General features: G+C 35.8%; 2 protein-coding genes across 2 annotated transcripts in view; both read right to left on the bottom strand.

Moving 5' to 3' along the window:
* Positions 1-5,274, bottom strand: part of pkd1b (polycystic kidney disease 1b) — a 37,242-nt gene extending 31,968 nt beyond the window's left edge. The window contains exons 1-6 of the mRNA XM_073828759.1: positions 5,211-5,274; positions 4,873-5,050; positions 4,579-4,745; positions 4,041-4,159; positions 2,024-2,171; positions 1,668-1,933 (exon numbers count right to left, since the gene is read on the bottom strand). Of these exons, the coding sequence (XP_073684860.1) occupies positions 1,668-1,933; positions 2,024-2,171; positions 4,041-4,159; positions 4,579-4,745; positions 4,873-5,050; positions 5,211-5,274 (942 nt within the window). The remainder of the gene's footprint in view (positions 1-1,667; positions 1,934-2,023; positions 2,172-4,040; positions 4,160-4,578; positions 4,746-4,872; positions 5,051-5,210) is intronic.
* Positions 5,275-11,454: 6,180 nt separating this feature from the next.
* On the bottom strand, positions 11,455-14,873 carry mrpl27 (mitochondrial ribosomal protein L27). The gene is made up of 4 exons (XM_073828769.1): positions 14,829-14,873; positions 14,339-14,464; positions 14,129-14,202; positions 11,455-11,836 (listed from the first exon to the last, which is right to left on the bottom strand). Exons 1-4 carry the CDS (start codon positions 14,866-14,868, stop codon positions 11,630-11,632), a joined length of 447 nt encoding a protein of 148 aa, XP_073684870.1. The 5' UTR covers positions 14,869-14,873; the 3' UTR covers positions 11,455-11,629.
* Between the last annotated feature and the right edge of the window lie 1,694 nt (positions 14,874-16,567).

Below are 16,567 nucleotides of genomic sequence, written 5' to 3'. Positions count from 1 at the left end.
GATATTTTTCCCACACAAATGCATTGATTTGCTTCAGAAGGCCTTTGTTAACCCCCAGAGCCGTGTGGAGTACTTTTTATGATGGATGGGTACACTTTATTGGACTTCAAAATCTAAACAGCCATTCATTGTCATTATAAAACATGAAAGAGCAAAGATATTTTTTAATATAACTTTGACTGTATTCATGGGGTAATTTTCATTTTTGGTTGAACTATCCCTTTAAATTCTTCACTTTCCAAATGTTCAAACCCTTAAAGGAGTGGCTCATTTCCAAAACAAAAATTTACAGATAATGTACTAACCCCCTTGTCATCTAAGATGTTCATGTCTTATTTTCTTTAGTCGTAAAGAAATTATGTTTTTTTTTTTTGAGGAAAACATTTTAGGATTTTTCTCCATGTAGTGGACTTCTATGGTGCCCTCGAGTTTGAACTTTTCAAAAATGCAGTTTAAATGCAGCTTTAAAGGGCTCTAAATGATCCCAGTGGAGGAAAAGGGTCTTATCTAGCGAAACAATTGTTTATTTTAAAAAAAAGTACAATTTATATACTTTTTAACCTCAAACACTCATCTTGTCTAACTCTGTGTGAACTCTGTGTATTCCGGTTCATGCCAGTTAGGGAATGTCAACAAAATCCCTTTTCGAAAGCTAATTTTCTTCTCCAACTTCAAAATCATCCTACATCGCTGCAGAAGTACTGACCCAGTGTTTACTAAGTGAACATGTAAAGAAGGTCAATCAAGATCAAGAAACGATTTTGGAGAAAATGAGATGGGAGTTTTTCGACATTCCCTAACTGTCATGAACCGGAATACACAGACTTCACACAGAGCTAGACAAGACAAGCGCTTGAGTTTAAAAAGTATATAAATTGTAAAAAAAAAAAATGTTAGAAAATAACAGATCGTTTCACTAGATAAGACCCTTTTTCCTCAGCTGGGATCATTAGAGGCCCTTGAAGTTGCATTTAAACTGCATTTTGGAAGCTCAAACTCAGGGGCACCATAGAAGTCCATTATATGGAGAGAAATCCTGAAATGTTTTCCTCAAAAAACATAAACATCTTGTATGACAAGGGGGTGAGTACATTATCTGTGAAGTTTTGTTCTGGAAGTGAACTACCCCTTTAAGCTTTTAACATTTCAAAGCCTCAAGCTTTTATTTTAGTAAAATACTGGCGAAACACCGAAAACTTCAGTCCACAAAATTTTGGAAATTATGCAAATTTATCATAAAGCGGAACTAGCACAAATTACGTTACTCAAATTGCTTTTAAACTAATGTAAATATAAAGATGGAGTTTGCTGCTTGACTGTAAACCGAGTTGCTGTGAGATGCTGAAAACACTGGATCATGAGCTGCTTGTGTGTAAAGAACACAGTGTCACTATTTACTCAGCATTTAGTGCTATTTTTTTCAGTATTAATATTACTGTATTACTGTTGCAGTGCTCTAGCCTATTGTTTAGTACAGTCTAATGTGTTATTTTACTTTGTGGACATGTTAAGATAATATATGCGTTAAAATGTTAAAATTCTTATTATAAATCAGTTATTAATTAATTACGAGAAATCATTCATATAAAACTTTCATTGTTTATTTTGCCTAGTTATGCTTATGTTATTTTAGGTTTTATGTTAACAAGTTAAGTGTTGCCACCTACACTGATATGTGTGTGTTCAGTGCTTGGGGTCAGTGTCAGTGACATGTCTGCCATCAAGTGGAAGAACGGTGGTGTCGCAGGGTAGCGGGGAGGCAACGGGAACACATGACCCCCGTTAATGGAGTGGTAAGGGCTACATGGACTGGTGATGGGCAGACAGGTCTCCAGAAGATGACACCAATACTGCCCAGTTGCACAGCCACCAGTAGTGTTGCACATGGGCGTCAGTAAACAGCAGCTGAAAGGGTTCAGGAGAGAACTACAGCCTAAAAGAGAGAGATGTTTTATAAATTGCTCTTCTGAACTGATCAGCCGTTAAAGATGTGCTTATTATCATTAGTGCTTAATTTGCTCACCAGGTGGTACTAGGTGATGACTTGGGCTGCAGTACGGACGTAAGATTTGTACTCTAGCAAAGGTCAGCTGATCACTTGGCTGCATCACCAAATCTAATGATACGACTCGACCCTCATGACTGAACCAAAGACCTGGGAACAACATAATCTGTGCATACACATTTGATTAAAAAATGTATTAATTTTCACATTATAAAATAAACGTGTGTGTGTGTGTGTGTGTGTGTGTGTGTGTGTGTGTGTGTGTGTGTGTGTGTGTGTGTGTGTTTTAAAGGGATAGCTCACCCAAAAGTGAAAATTCTGTCATTAATTACTCACCCTCATGTCGTTACAAACCCCTAAGACCTTTGTTCATCTTTGGAACACAAATTAAGGTATTTTTGATTAAATCTGAAAGCTTTCTGACCCTGCATAGACAGCAACACAACTACAATGTTCAAGGCCCAAAAAGGTAGTAAGGACATCATAAAATAGTCCATGTGGCATCAGTGGTTCAACCGTAATGTTATGAAGCTTGTGGTACTCTGGTGAACACGAGGCAGAGAGTTGTTATTTTTGTTTTCTTTGTGCACAAAAAGTATTCTCGTAGCTTCATAACATTATGGTTGAACCACTGATATCACATAGACTATTAAAACAATATTCTTACTACCTTTTTGGGCCTTGAACATTGTAGTTGTGTTGCTGTCTATGCAGGGTCAGAAATCCCTCAGATTTCTCAAAAATACCTTCATTTGTGTTCTGAAGATGAACGAAGGTCTTACAGGTTTGGAACAACATAAAGGTGAGTAAATTAATGACAGAAATGTAATTTCTGGGTGAACTATACCTTTAAATATGACTTATCAACAAACATTAACATGCATTAACAAATTTTTAATAAATACATAGGGAGAAAAATGAGCATATTCTGCATATTCTGTCTGAAATTATTAATTTTAAGGCTTTTCAGTAATTTCTGTAAAGACTGATTAACTTTACTGCATGAAAGCAAGGAAAGATTTTTGAAAACATCTATATAAAACTGACATTTGTAGACTCTAAGAATTGATGTACATTTATAGTACCATTTAAAAGTTTGGTATGAGTTTATCATAATAATAATAATAATAATAATAATAATAATCATTAATTTATCATAATAATTTTATTATTAAATTGATCAGATAACTGAGGACTTTTCTAATGTATTAAAGGGTTTCTATTTCCAACAAATTTGGTTATTTTGAACTTTATATTCATCAAAATATATCATGGTTTTCACAATAATGTAATAATAGAAAGGTTTCTTGTCCACAAAATCACCAAACTAGAATGATTTTTGAGGGATTGCAGACACTGAAGACTGGAAAAATGGCTGCTGGAAACTCAGATTTGCATCACAGGTATTTATATGTGACCCTGGACCACAAAACTAGTCTTAAGTAGCATGGATATATCTGCAGCGGTAGCCAAAAATACGTTGTATGGGTCAAAATGATAAATATTAATTTTATGTCAAAAATCATTAGGATATAAAGTAAAGATCATGTTCCATGAAAATATTTTGTCAATTTATATCAAATGTTTTTGATTAGTAATTTGCATTTTTAAGAACTTAATTTGGAAAGCGATTTTCAAGGCGACACCCTCAGATTTCAGATTTTCAAATGATGTATCTCAGCCAAATATTGTCCTATTATAACAAACCATGCATCAATGCAATGCAAAGCTTATTTATTCAGTTTTCAGATTATGTATAAATCTCAATTTCAAAAAAAATAACCCTTATGACTGGTTTTGTGGGCCAGGGTCACATATTTTACGTAATACTGTATTTTTGCTTTTGCTGTATTTTTGATTAAATAAATGCAGCCTTGGTTAGAATAACAGTTATAATCACTTAAAATCATACCGACCCTGAACTTCTAAAAAGATAGTGTAGGCCCATTTTCATTAACTTAAAAACTATATAATTTATTGCTTTAAACTACAGAACTCGATTAACAACTCAGTAAGCTTATGTATTTATTTTTACCTCGACCATTTGTGTTCCTGGGTCTGGTGGAGAGGGTAGCAGTTGTATCTGGGACACTGTGTACACGCCTGACATTAGTGGGACGCCTGTCACGTAGCTCTCCAGCGATGGCAAAGACACTTTAAAGAAAAAATGAATGATGCTGCTGTCAACTCTGACAAAGGATTTGTAACATAGCTAATATTAACTGAATGTGAGCTGTAAATACCTCAAACGTAAACAAATATATGAAGCGCTTTGTCACCCCCTAGCTGCTAAAATTAAACTACACGCAATCTATAGCATTGAAATGCTAGTAGTTTATTTCCATAAATAAAGTTATAATGCTGATTTTGGTAATTATAAATAATTAAACTACTTTTTTTTTTGACTTGGTTGTGCAAAACTCAGCACCACAATGGTAGTGAAGATGAAGGTTAATGCTAGTGTGTTGTTTAAAGGTGTAGGTGATTATTTGCCCACTGTTTAGTCTTTATGATGATGATCATTTGGTTAATCTCACTTTATCAGTGAGGTAAAAACAGTTTCATTGGCTTACCTGATATCTTTTTCTCACAGATAATGAAATTTCCCTTATTACATTGTTCATTCATCCACTGTCCGGAGGCCAAAGCCATTGAAGTACATTCCTTCATCTCACTGTCCTCTGAATCTAAATCATCGAATGGATCCTGTGCCATTCCATTTCTCAACCAGACCCCTTCTCTGGAAGAAAAAGCAAATACAGGATCAGTCATTAAAGAAGTTACAATACTCTGTTTTTATATTTCCTTTCAAATATTTCTGTTGTGAAAAAAGCCCTGCAACCGCATAAAATCTTGTGATCTCTTACAGTTGGAATGAATTTTGTATGAAGGTCTGTACAGTCACACTGTCCACCATAGCAAGGTCTCCTCTCACATCTCTCTGACAGATGCCTTTTGCTTCTAGCCATGTTGATTTAAAAGTGGGCATCCAGTAGCACCGTAAACCATCACGGTCAATTTTTGCCCCCTTTGGGCAATAATGTTCTAGTGGAAAGCACATAATATTCCGAAAACATCAGATGCATGTACAAATAGCGAACACAAGTCACGTAATGTAATGCTTCAAAAAAAAAAAAAAAAAATGATTGAAAACAATTAGCAAAAATAATATCCATTACTGAGCAAGGCAGATAAATCATCTCACCACTGAAGCAGCTTGTAAAAACACAGAGAATCCAAATGAGAGGCAGGTGCATAATATTTGCCATTTTATCTATTCCCCAGGTAGAACATAATAAATGTTAGTAATAATGAATCATACATGAGAGAGACCGCAAGAGGGTCCATTTCATGCTCAGACTGTGTCCATCCATTAAGACCCTGCTTTAACTTTTCCTTCTGCCTCTTCTCACTCTCTCTCTCTCTCTCTCTCTGGCCTCTATCCTTTTGTCTTTCTCTCTTACTTGTCCTTTTATTGCTTGGTGACTTATTAGCATTGTGCGTTTCAACACATAGTTTCACCCCCCCCCCCCCCCCCCACCTTTAACATTCACATGACTTTTGGTTCGTCTCACAGCAACAGCCCCAGAAGAGAGAGAGTGGACGGAGCCCTCATTAACATGCTGTAAAATCCCGCCTGATGAATAGGCAGTTAAAACTGCTCATCCAGGTTAAATGCGTCACCACCTCCATTATTACACTAAAGATTTATATCTATATAAAATTAAAAGATGAAAAAGAGTGCTCTGAGCATCCAGTGGTATTGGAATAGAACATCTTTTGTGCAACTTTACTTAAGCTTCTGCCCAAACCCTTGAAAATGTAGTTTGACCTTGCAGCAACTGTTTATTTTTCTCCTTCAGGACACACCGTCATTCTCCACTCCAATTCAAATGTACAGAAAATAAGCGAGGAAACGCAGAAAAAAGAAAAGATTGAGCTCTTCTCGGAAGACGCACCAGCCGTTGCTAAGCAACAGAGTAGATAGAGCAGGGGTTGACAGTCATTCTTTTCAAAGCAAAGCAGACAGACGTAACAAGGCTTCCTTGGCTGAATACTGGGTCGTAGCTTTCAGGGGTGAACAATGGAACAGCATCTAATAGTTTTCAGCAAAAAGGCCAATGAGAATCAGATTGGATTCCAGTGACCTTTCTCCAAACGTCAGCGGATCTAGATTTTACATTGAGAATTGTAACTGTATGATTCTTGGTCATGTCATTCTAAACTCTATGACTATCTTTCTTAGGCGGAACACAAAAAAAAAAATGCTTTGGAGAATTTTATAGGGGCCTAACATTATTTCCCACTGACTTTATGTGACATTATTTCCATTTTTGGGTGAACTACTGTATCCCTTTAACTTATCATATTGTTACTAATTTTCTATATTGTGTTGTATTTGATGTTGGTTACCAGTGTTGGGAAAGTTACTTTTAAAAGTAATGCATTACAATATTGAGTTACTCTCTAAAAAGTAACTAATTACATTACTTAGTTACTTTTTATGGAAAGTAATGTGTTATGTTACTTTTGCGTCACTTTTTAAATCTGGGCAGTGTTTGCTTGCTTGTTTTTAATATAAAAAAATTATATTTTTGGCAAATGTAAAGGCCCTTTCACACCAAAAGCCTCAGGCTGAAGAAAAAAATTAATTCACGTCTGTAAAGTAGACCGAAGAAGAAGAAAGTTCAACACTCTTGGCAATAAAAAAAGAAAAACAAATGTTAGTTTTATTTTGAGTAATTTTTGCTTATTAGTATGGTTGCATTGGATCATTAAAGGTCAGAAGCAAAGACACTGGTTAATAAAATGGGATTAAATATATAAAATATATTTGTATTACTTCACTACTTCATCAATTATTGCAGGTTTGAGTCATATTCTGAGTTGCATTTCACTGTTTTTATTCATTTTAAGGAATGCTAAATCTGTTTGTTTTTTTGTGAGTGAGATGAATTAATGCATGTTCACATTATTCTAGAACTAAAGTAACATATTACTCCCGATTTCTCTCAACATGGGGACAGAAGAACTTTCAATCAATAACTCGGGAAAAAGTAATGGCGTTACATATTTGGAAAAGTAACTCAGATATTTTCTTGTAAATTAAAAAGCAATGCGTTACTTTATTAGTTACTTGAAAAAAGTAATCTGATTACGTAACTCAAGTTATTTGTAATGCGTTAAACCCAGCACTGTGGTTACAGCTGTTTTAGCATGAGCGTAGACTGCCTTGGTCAGGATCTTAAAAAAATAAAGAAATGAAAAACGGAATGCGCGATCGGGTTTTTACCGCTCATGTGCATGGCATGTCAATATGTCACTATGAGGTGACACAATAAAATTTGGGTTTTCCAAAAATATATTTTTAGCTATCCTTCAATGTAAACAGTCTGAATTCAATACAGTTTATAATCAAAAAGTGCATGACAAAAATATTGTTGACTCTGAACCACCTTATCGAGTCGGACCAACAAGTGTCTCCTAAATACAACCTCTAAGTATGATTAATACGTTATGTGTACATTTTCCATTGAGTGCACAAAATATCAAGTTCTTTGTGCTTATATTCGATGTATACCTATTGCAGCTTTAGTTTATCAGGTAAACCACAATATTACTGTCATACTGAAATAGTTCTGATAATTCATTGTAGAACGTCATTGTCCTAATTATTGTTTTGTGAAGTGTTTACAGTTTAGCAGCTAAACTTAAGCTGTGGGCACGATTCACTTGCATTGTATACAGAAAGACCAATGATAACAGACTTGGCCAGCTGACTAATCAGAGCAGAGGCTTATGGAAGGAGGGGTTTACAGACAGCTTCGAACTGCTTTGAGCGAATCGTTTCAACAAATTCATTGCAAAGTAATTCTAATATTAAATGTGCATTTTCCATGAAAATTACAATGTTTTCTGACCTTAGTTGCATTTAAACCTGTTGTAAGGGACTCCAACACAATATGAGGACACTTTAAAATACCTTACGACCTGCTCTTTAAAAGTGCAGTGTGTAAAATTTAGTGGCATCTAGGTTGCGAGGAGGTTGCAATTTGCACATATAAGCTACAGTGGCCGATGCAGGTCAAAGATGTCATTGTCTGAGACAGTAGAGAGTAGCCAGTGGTAGCCAGAGCTATATTTACTTAATTATTCAGTAAACCAATATGTTATTGCAAATATCATGGTTACTTGTTCATCGTGTCAGTGTTTTATTCACAAGTACAATATAGTGACGAAACGCAATCTGTAGAGCAGTTTGTCCGTTTAGGGCTACTGTACAAACATGGTGGCGCAAAATAGCGATTTCCGTGTAAGGGGACCAATGGTGTACAGTAGTCAACATTTGAAGTGGATCAAAACCTTTCATCAAAGTTTTCCTAAAACCAAAACAATACCCGTTCTTGTCTTTAGACAACTTTGATTAACTTTTTTGATCCACTTAAAATGTTGACTACTGTATGTAAATAGAAATTGCTTTAAAGTAATAAAAACATAACAGTTCATTATGTAAGGCAGGGGTCCCCAAACTTTTTTCTGAGAGGGCCACATAATTTTCTTTTCTTTAATGGGGGCCGGGTCGGTTTATAAAAGAAAATACCATGGGCCAGACTGACTACTAGTATTAGTATTATTTTTTATTTTGATTTTACCTGTATTTATTCTATCTGACAGTTGTCCAGAAGACAATCATTGACACTCTTCACAAGGAGGGTTAGCCACAAACATTCATTGCCAAAGAAGTTGGCTGTTCACAGAGTGCTGCATCCAAGCATGTTAACAAAAAGTTGAGTTGAAGGAAAAAAATAGTAGAAGAAAAAGATGCACAACCAACCAAGAGAACCGCAGCCTTGAGAGGCTTGTCAAGCAAAATCGATTCAAGAATCCACTGTGTTTTTTTAATCACATGTCAAACTCTGACTTCATCATTTTCAGCGCTTCCACAGACTTTTCAACTGGGAAAGAAGCCACTGGTTTCTGGCTTTTGCACCTGTCCCACAAGCAGTGCTAGTTTCACCTCAAATGCTATTGAGTCGTTTTGTCACATTATGTTGAATGTACCATTCTGTTGGCGAATTTAACAAATAATTAGACTATGTTAATAATTAAGGGAAATTTTAGTTTGAAAGCCAACCTTTATAATCAAATACTGATATGATATAAGTAAAACATATATTTAAAATTTTTCATTTTCATTTTTCTGGCATTGTTCAGAGGGCCGGTCCAAATGTGGGGGCGGGCCGCATTCGGCCCGCGGGCCTTAGTTTGGGGACCCCTGAAGTAAGGTCTTTATATACCTCTGAAAACATATTGTGTATATTGTATTTCTGTCAACAGATCGCCTAAATATTACACACTGCACCTTTAATAAAACTCTGGTGCAGGGTGGCCAGGTTTTTACAAATTGTTCTATACATTGCTACTCAAAAGTAGCCTAATCACATTTTTGGAAGGGTCCCCTGGTAAAAATTGCCTTCTAGGGGGTAAAATACCAGAGTTCCCCTAGTAAAATTTCCATTAAAGGGCTAAATATCATGGTATTGGGGTCGTTCCAACCCGCGGACATGTAAAAAATCCACCGCAACAGTGTTAGAGCAGCCCAATTCCGCAGGAAAAAATGCTGACTTGGCAACACTACCCTGGCGAGGATTTATCTAAACGCCTCTGATTGGGCATTGCATCCATAAACTCAACGGAATTGCGAAAAAAAAAATCATCAAATAGAATGTTTTCACGACGTGTCATCAATCGGCCATATTGGCAGCACAGAGTGTGAACAATGAAACTGAACCAAACAGAACTAGTAAATTTTGCTGATTATTGCTGCTGAAAAAGGTCAATTATTGTCACGTTTTGGGCTGTACTAATTGGTTGGACTGGGAAAAAACAGTACTAGTACTAGTACTATAGACAGCCAAAAGTTATAACAAATAACTTGGCTGAACTGAACCAGGATTTCCAGGGCAAGAATCTTAACATTAGTGTTTGTTCTTATCATTTCAGGTCAGGTAGGTGAAATATTAGGCTAATATCTTAATTAATACTGCTCATATGTATCTTTACCACCTATTAACTTGTGATGAATCCCAATTAAACAGCTTTGTCTTCATAAGCATTTAAATGAAAAAAGGGAATACTGTTGTGCAAATATGACATTAACCCATTTAAACGGTTTTTATCCAAGTAAAATGGAACCATGTTTTCTTTAAACTCTGTATCAAAGTCATTAGATAAAGTTACACTGATGTTAAATATTTATTTGTAAATCAGATTTCAAAATTATTCATGATGTATGTGATTATACAGTTTATACTAAATTTTGCTCCGACACAACATTTGCATCTCGCTTCTCCTGAAATATAGTGTGGCAGGCTGTTGTTTGGGGCTGAATAACAATTATCTGCCAGATAGATTATTACACGGAGTATGGCTCAGAACTTCTGATTACTTTCTAAATCAATTCCCCATCCTTTTTCATTAGCATTGAATCTCATCATCTCTTTATTCTTCAATGTACAGAAGAGTTCCCAAAGAATGAGGATTTCTTGAACATACATCTGCGTCGTAAAAAGGATTTTGAACTTGAAGCTTATGAAGTGGCACCTACTCAAGTGGCTGTCCTTGGAAAGTGTCAGCACACTCCATATTTAATCCTGCCATAGTAAAGGTGAAAGAGTGGAGCTACGTGGTGGAACAACAACTCATTTGGCACTGTTTCCTTCCCAGTACTGGTAAAATCCTTCTTATTTCTCCTTGGCTAGCTCCAACCTGAGGATACTCTCAGGCTTCACTTCCCCTAATCCTGCTAATACACATGAACAACAGCCTGAGCCCAAAGGGAAATGCTACAAAGACAGTCCTTGTCTATTTTATAGAGGAGAGAGACAGTCTAAATCCTTCAATGCTAAAGCTGTGGGAAACAGTTTTAGGAAACATGAATGGTTGAAGTCAATGAAGGAGATTAAAACACCTCTGCAACAGGACAATGTTTGCGCTGTTTAATGCTCCATGAAAAGTTGATCTTAAAAGCTGCAAGTGCTTGTAACTTCATATCGATCTGCTGAAAGATTGAGCCATCCTTTTTGTCTTTAAAACTTGAAAGCAAAACGGCCTCTATTTGTTTTAACAATCCTGGTTTTAATGTGAACAATTAATCTTTGCACATATTATTACAAGTAAAAAATGTTATTGTCTATATTTTAACAAAATGTGTTCATCTAAACTTTTTTCTTCTAATTTTCATGATTCAATTTGTAATGGATAAAATAAAGTCCTTTCAATGTTTCTTCCCTCAGAAATGTCAGATTATGAAAGTAAAATGCAGTACAAACAGCATTTAAGACCGTTTCTTGTAGCTTTCCACAAATGCTGATTTTATAACAGAGATTCCAATATAAATTAATTTGTATTTAATGATGTAGTGTATTATATCAAGTCACAAAGTCACATTGTGTTAGGTAAACATGTTTATTAGAATATAACATGACTGTACAAATAAAAAGAAATTAAATATTTTACTGCTTAATTTTCAGACACATTTGAAAGGAGACCATCAAAATATTCTATTAGTCCAAAGAATCCAGATCAAACTGATGTTGAAGGAAGTTTTTTTTTTTTTTTTTTTCATACCATGTCCACTAGTTTAAATTTATTCTCCTGTTTTGTAGGAATGACATTGATAAAGGTCTTGTACAGAATGGCACCTTTGGGAAGTTTTGGGATCACATCCCTGGCTTCGGCACTTCGTGGTAAAGGAATGTACACCTCCTTGGTGAATCTGACAATACCATCCTCTAGAGCATAAATTGTTTTGTTTGTTCCAATACCGACCTGTGAAGACAGACAATGAGAGATTGATTTCACGTAAGTGGAATATTTACATACACCTTGAAGAATCTGCAAAATGCTAATTAGTTTATCAAAATAAGAGGGATCATACAAAATGCATGTTATATTTTATTTAGTACTTTAGTATTTCACATAAAAGACATTTACATATAGTCCACAATAGAAAATAATAGTTGAATTTATAAATTACCCAGTTCAAAAGTTTACATACACTTGATTTTTGATACTGTGTTGTTACCTAAATTATCCACAGCTATGTTTTTTTTGTTTTGTTTTGTTTAGTGATAGTTGCTCATGAGTCCCTTATTTGTCCTGAACAATAAAACTGCTGTTGTTCTTTAGAAAAATACTGCAGGTCTCACAAATTCTTTGGTTTTTCAGCATTTGTGTATTTGAACCCTTTCCAACAATGACTATGATTTTGAGATCCATCTTTTCACACTGAGGACAACTGGGGGACTCATATGCAACTCTTACAAAAGGTTCAAACACTCACTGATGCTTCAGAAGGAAACAAAATGCACTGAGAGCCGGGTGTTAAAAACTTTTTGAATTTGAAGATCAGGGTAAATTTAACTTATTTTGTCTTCTGGAAAACATGTATCTTATGTAGGGCAGTACTAAATGAGAAAATAGGATATTTAAGGCGGGCGTACACGGTGCGATTTTTGAGGTCGTACGAGCTCGCATGCGATTTTTTTGGTTATCTGAGGTAATCGTCTCTTCTCGTATGGTCGGGGCTCGTATGGTGTGTGAGAAATTACGAGACGAGCAGAGTGCCTTACGAGCACTTCCCGACCTCACGATCATTTTTAAACATGTCAAAAAAACTTTGGCAGCTGTTGGATGGAAGGCGTGACGTGTGTGCTGTTGAACGAGCCGATTTGTTGATCAAACTGGAAATGACCAATCAGAAGCTAAAGAAAAGAAAACCACAGAAGATGAACATGACAGCGCCACGGTGACTTGGACAGTCGAGAAAGAGGATTATAAACTCGCTGAACTTTGGCAAGAACAGCGAGCGGTATCGATCAGTGATCGTTCACCTATTGTTTGCTACAGCTATTGCTAGCTATAGTGGTGGCCAACAAGCCCCCATCGACGTGCATAATACTACGTTAAAACATACATTACAATGCTGTACAGTGCTGTAGCATTGCAGTTTCAATGTCTTTAATGCATATGTTAGCACTGCTGTAGAGGGGAAGTTTTGTCAAGTTTGCAACGAGTTTACACACGCAAGGGTGATCAGACGGTTCCTGCATTTGTAGCAAAGTGTCACAGTTCATATTTTTTATGCAGTTATAAGATAGACAGAGAGCCGTTGTATTTAACAGTACATACACAGTATATTATACACAGCCTTCCCCTCAGAATGTGATTGCCTCGGAAATCGGCAGGTTTTAAATTTGTGCCGTGTACCACTGCGTCCGTAAAAAAAGTCACTCGTGAAGCGTGCGTGGCCATACGGTCTTCCGACCATCCGAATTCGCACCGTGTACAGCCGCCTTTGGGGGAAAAAAAATCATTCTGTTTAAAGGTTTACACCCCTGGCTCCTAAGGCATTTTTTTTCTGGAGCATCACTGAACGTTTGAACCTTCTGTAATAGTTGCACATGAGTCCCTCATTTGTCCTCAGTGTAAAAAGATTGATCTATGAAATCATACAATCAATGTTGAAAAACGATTCAAATATACAAAAATTCGGAAAAACCAAAGAATTTGAGGGACCTGAAGGATTTTTCTGAAGAACAGCGGGCAGTTTAACTGTTCAGGACAAACAAGGGACTCATGAACTAAACAAACAAAAAAACACAGCTGTCTTTCATGTCAAATAACTTTTTCAGTAATAAATAAAAAAATAACATGCATTTTTTATGATCCCTCTTATTTTGGTAAAATAACATTTCGCGGACTCTGCAAAGTGTATGAAAACTTTTGACATCAACTGTGTGTATGTGTGTGTGTGTGTGTGTGTTTATATTTTATACATAATATCATTTAGAAAATCAAATTTTATAATTTAGATATATATTTTCATTTAGAAAAATAGAAAAAAAAGATTCAAATTTCAATTACTACATTAAGAAAATGTTCAAATAAAACATGATATTTGTATTGAACAAACATATCAAAGCATGGTTTTGATGACCAGAAATTGTAATTAATAAGTTGTATAAAATTACAATGTATAAAACACAAGATTATTGGCCCTGGCCAGGCACAACTATGTAGAGCTACTCATAGGAAAATATTTAATTCCAAACATCTTACATGAGCTCCAGGCTGCCAGCGCATTAGACCCCTGCGTTGTGTTGCGAGGATGTTGCCTGCATGTACGAAGTTCCCTTAAAAGTAGGAAAGACAAAACATTAGTTATAATTTAAGTTCATGAAATATAAAAAAAGACTAGCCCAAGTAACAGTACACAAAATCTCGACATGTTTCTCATATGAGATCAAGGTCAACAGTCCCAATTGTTACCGTCGAGTTTTTTGCAACCATATCTGCGGCCAGCACTATTCCCTCCTAGATTTTTGCTGCTTCCTCCTGCTTTCTTTGAAGCAAATCTTGTCAGTACAACTGTGGGTGTCTGACTGAACAGAATACCTGCAAAAAGCATATGAACACTGAAATCATTGCCTTCAACATAGCAGCATCAGTTTGATATATCTGTTTGCTTCACATTAAATTAGCATAATCCTTAACGATCTGCATTACCATTTACAAATCGTAACTGTAAGCCAAATCAATCTGTTTATTAATTTAAATAATGTTGATGCTGCTGTCAACACTTAACACATGCTCTCTGTGTTGTCAGGGAATGGTGGCTTAGCCCGCTACTACCAACTCACAGTCATTACAAAACGCTGTATGGGCTTAATTATTCCATAACAGCAACTATTATTCCTACCTGACTTGCACTGTACATGATACAATTTACACAACTCATAAAAACGGACATTCTACTTACACGCTCTGGATTGCAGCTTCAAGGACGCGAGCGTCGCCATCTTGAATGACGTGGTGTGACGTATTAGGCGCGCTCCCGTGATCCTTCAGAACCCGCGAACTACAGAATTTGACTAGCGTGAGCCGTGAGTAGAAAGAAAAATATATTTAATGAATATTGCATATGTACCGCTGCAATAGAAGAGTTGAGAGGATGCTGAGTTGCACGAGCAGTTGTATCTAGATATTTAATGTGTTCAGGAAACTGGAAACGTCTGTTCTTTTCTGTCTTTCCGTGTTTGTGTTTGTGTGTGTGTGTGTGTGTGTACGAATGAAAATAATGTGTTTAACAAAGTTACACGCGACGGTTCTGTTTGTGGTTGTGACTAAATATTCCGATCAGCACTGTCTCTCTTAACCGAACATTAGTTGGTCATATTTCAACTTGTTTTATAAAAATGGAACTTAACCATATTTCCTTCATACCGCAGTTACTAACTACAGTGATCGTACAATGTTGTACCACAACTGTGGTAGCTTTAACAGCGGCTTTTTAAACTTGCGATAAATTTATGATTTTACAGTGGTAACGTATATTTAGATATATGGATAGATAACGTTAGCACTTTTAAAGTTTTTTTTAATCCAAAGTTTGCATGTCTGTAACTCAAGAAGTATTAAAGATCCTCTGCCAGTCAAAAGTTTTTGAACAGTAAGATTTGTAATGGTTTTTAAAGAAGTCTCTTCTGCTCACTAAGCCTGCATTTATTTGATTCAAAATACAACAGAAGCAGTAATATTTTGAAATATTTTAACTGCTTTCTGTTTGAATATATATTTAAAAATGTAATTTAATCCTGTGATTTCAAAACTGAATTTTTAGCATCATTAATCCAGTCATCAGTGTCACATGATCCTTCAGAAATTATTCTAATATGCTGATTTGCTCTTAAAGAAACATTTATTATTATTAGTAATAAATGAGTTATTTTTTTGGTAATATTATACACTATAGGGTACGTGTCGTGTACCCATTAAGACCATGTACCTTTTAAGCCCACTTTCAACTTCAACTTCACTTTCAAATTAAAAAAAAGGAAATGTCATATTTTGCGCTAATCGTTATTTTTATTAATCCAGTGATTTGTTCATTCCCTGACATTTTTATTGCATACCAATCACATTTGGCAATGTTGAGCTAGCCCCACTCAAGTGCATGCTGTCTCAGGGTACCACATGCAAAGACAACCAAAAACTTTGGTGTTTTAGGGGCCCTTCAGAAATCAACACCTTTCTGCAATTTGCAGCCATTATATAATGGGTGTCTGCTGATGTTTGATAATACAACAATCGTAGAGGCATGTCACCTTTACCATGATCTATTTGTTGTAACAAAACAGTTTGGAGTGGACAGAAAATCTTTTTTGAGTGAGTGAAGGTCAAGATCAGAGTTGATGCTCATCAGGGACGGAAGACCTTAAATTTGTTTTTCAGTAGACTGTAAACAAGAAGCTAGATTATGTTATATAAGCTAAGTGTAAAAATGTGTGGTGAGGTGATCTCAATGTGGTTTAGACTAGTGTGTCTTGTTATGGTCCTTACAGGTCGTGGCTGGGGTTAAATGTTGTTAGTACAGGTGATGAACGTTTTTGTGAATAAATCATGAGGTGGGCTTATTTGGAACACATGCGGGATTAAATGCTTAAAAGTACCAATAGGGGTTATGCCCAACAGGCTTCCGTTTTCTGCTAAACAGGTCTC

This window comes from Garra rufa, chromosome 22 (genome assembly GCF_049309525.1).
Source record: "Garra rufa chromosome 22, GarRuf1.0, whole genome shotgun sequence".
In the NCBI taxonomy this organism is placed as follows: domain Eukaryota; kingdom Metazoa; phylum Chordata; class Actinopteri; order Cypriniformes; family Cyprinidae; genus Garra; species Garra rufa.
The sequence above is the reverse complement of the archived record's forward strand: the minus strand, read 5'-3'. Positions and strand labels throughout refer to the sequence as shown.

What these genes read in the sequence shown, in the direction of transcription:
- mrpl27 (XM_073828769.1), bottom strand. Translation starts at nt 14,868, where the DNA reads ATGGCGACGCTCGCGTCCTTGAAGCTGCAATCCAGAGCGT. An exon ending in GAAGCTGCAATCCAGAGCGT is followed by an intron (nt 14,465 to 14,828) that starts GTAAGTAGAATG and finishes TGCTTTTTGCAG; the next exon opens with GTATTCTGTTCAGTCAGACA. An exon ending in TGGTTGCAAAAAACTCGACG is followed by an intron (nt 14,203 to 14,338) that starts GTAACAATTGGG and finishes CCTACTTTTAAG; the next exon opens with GGAACTTCGTACATGCAGGC.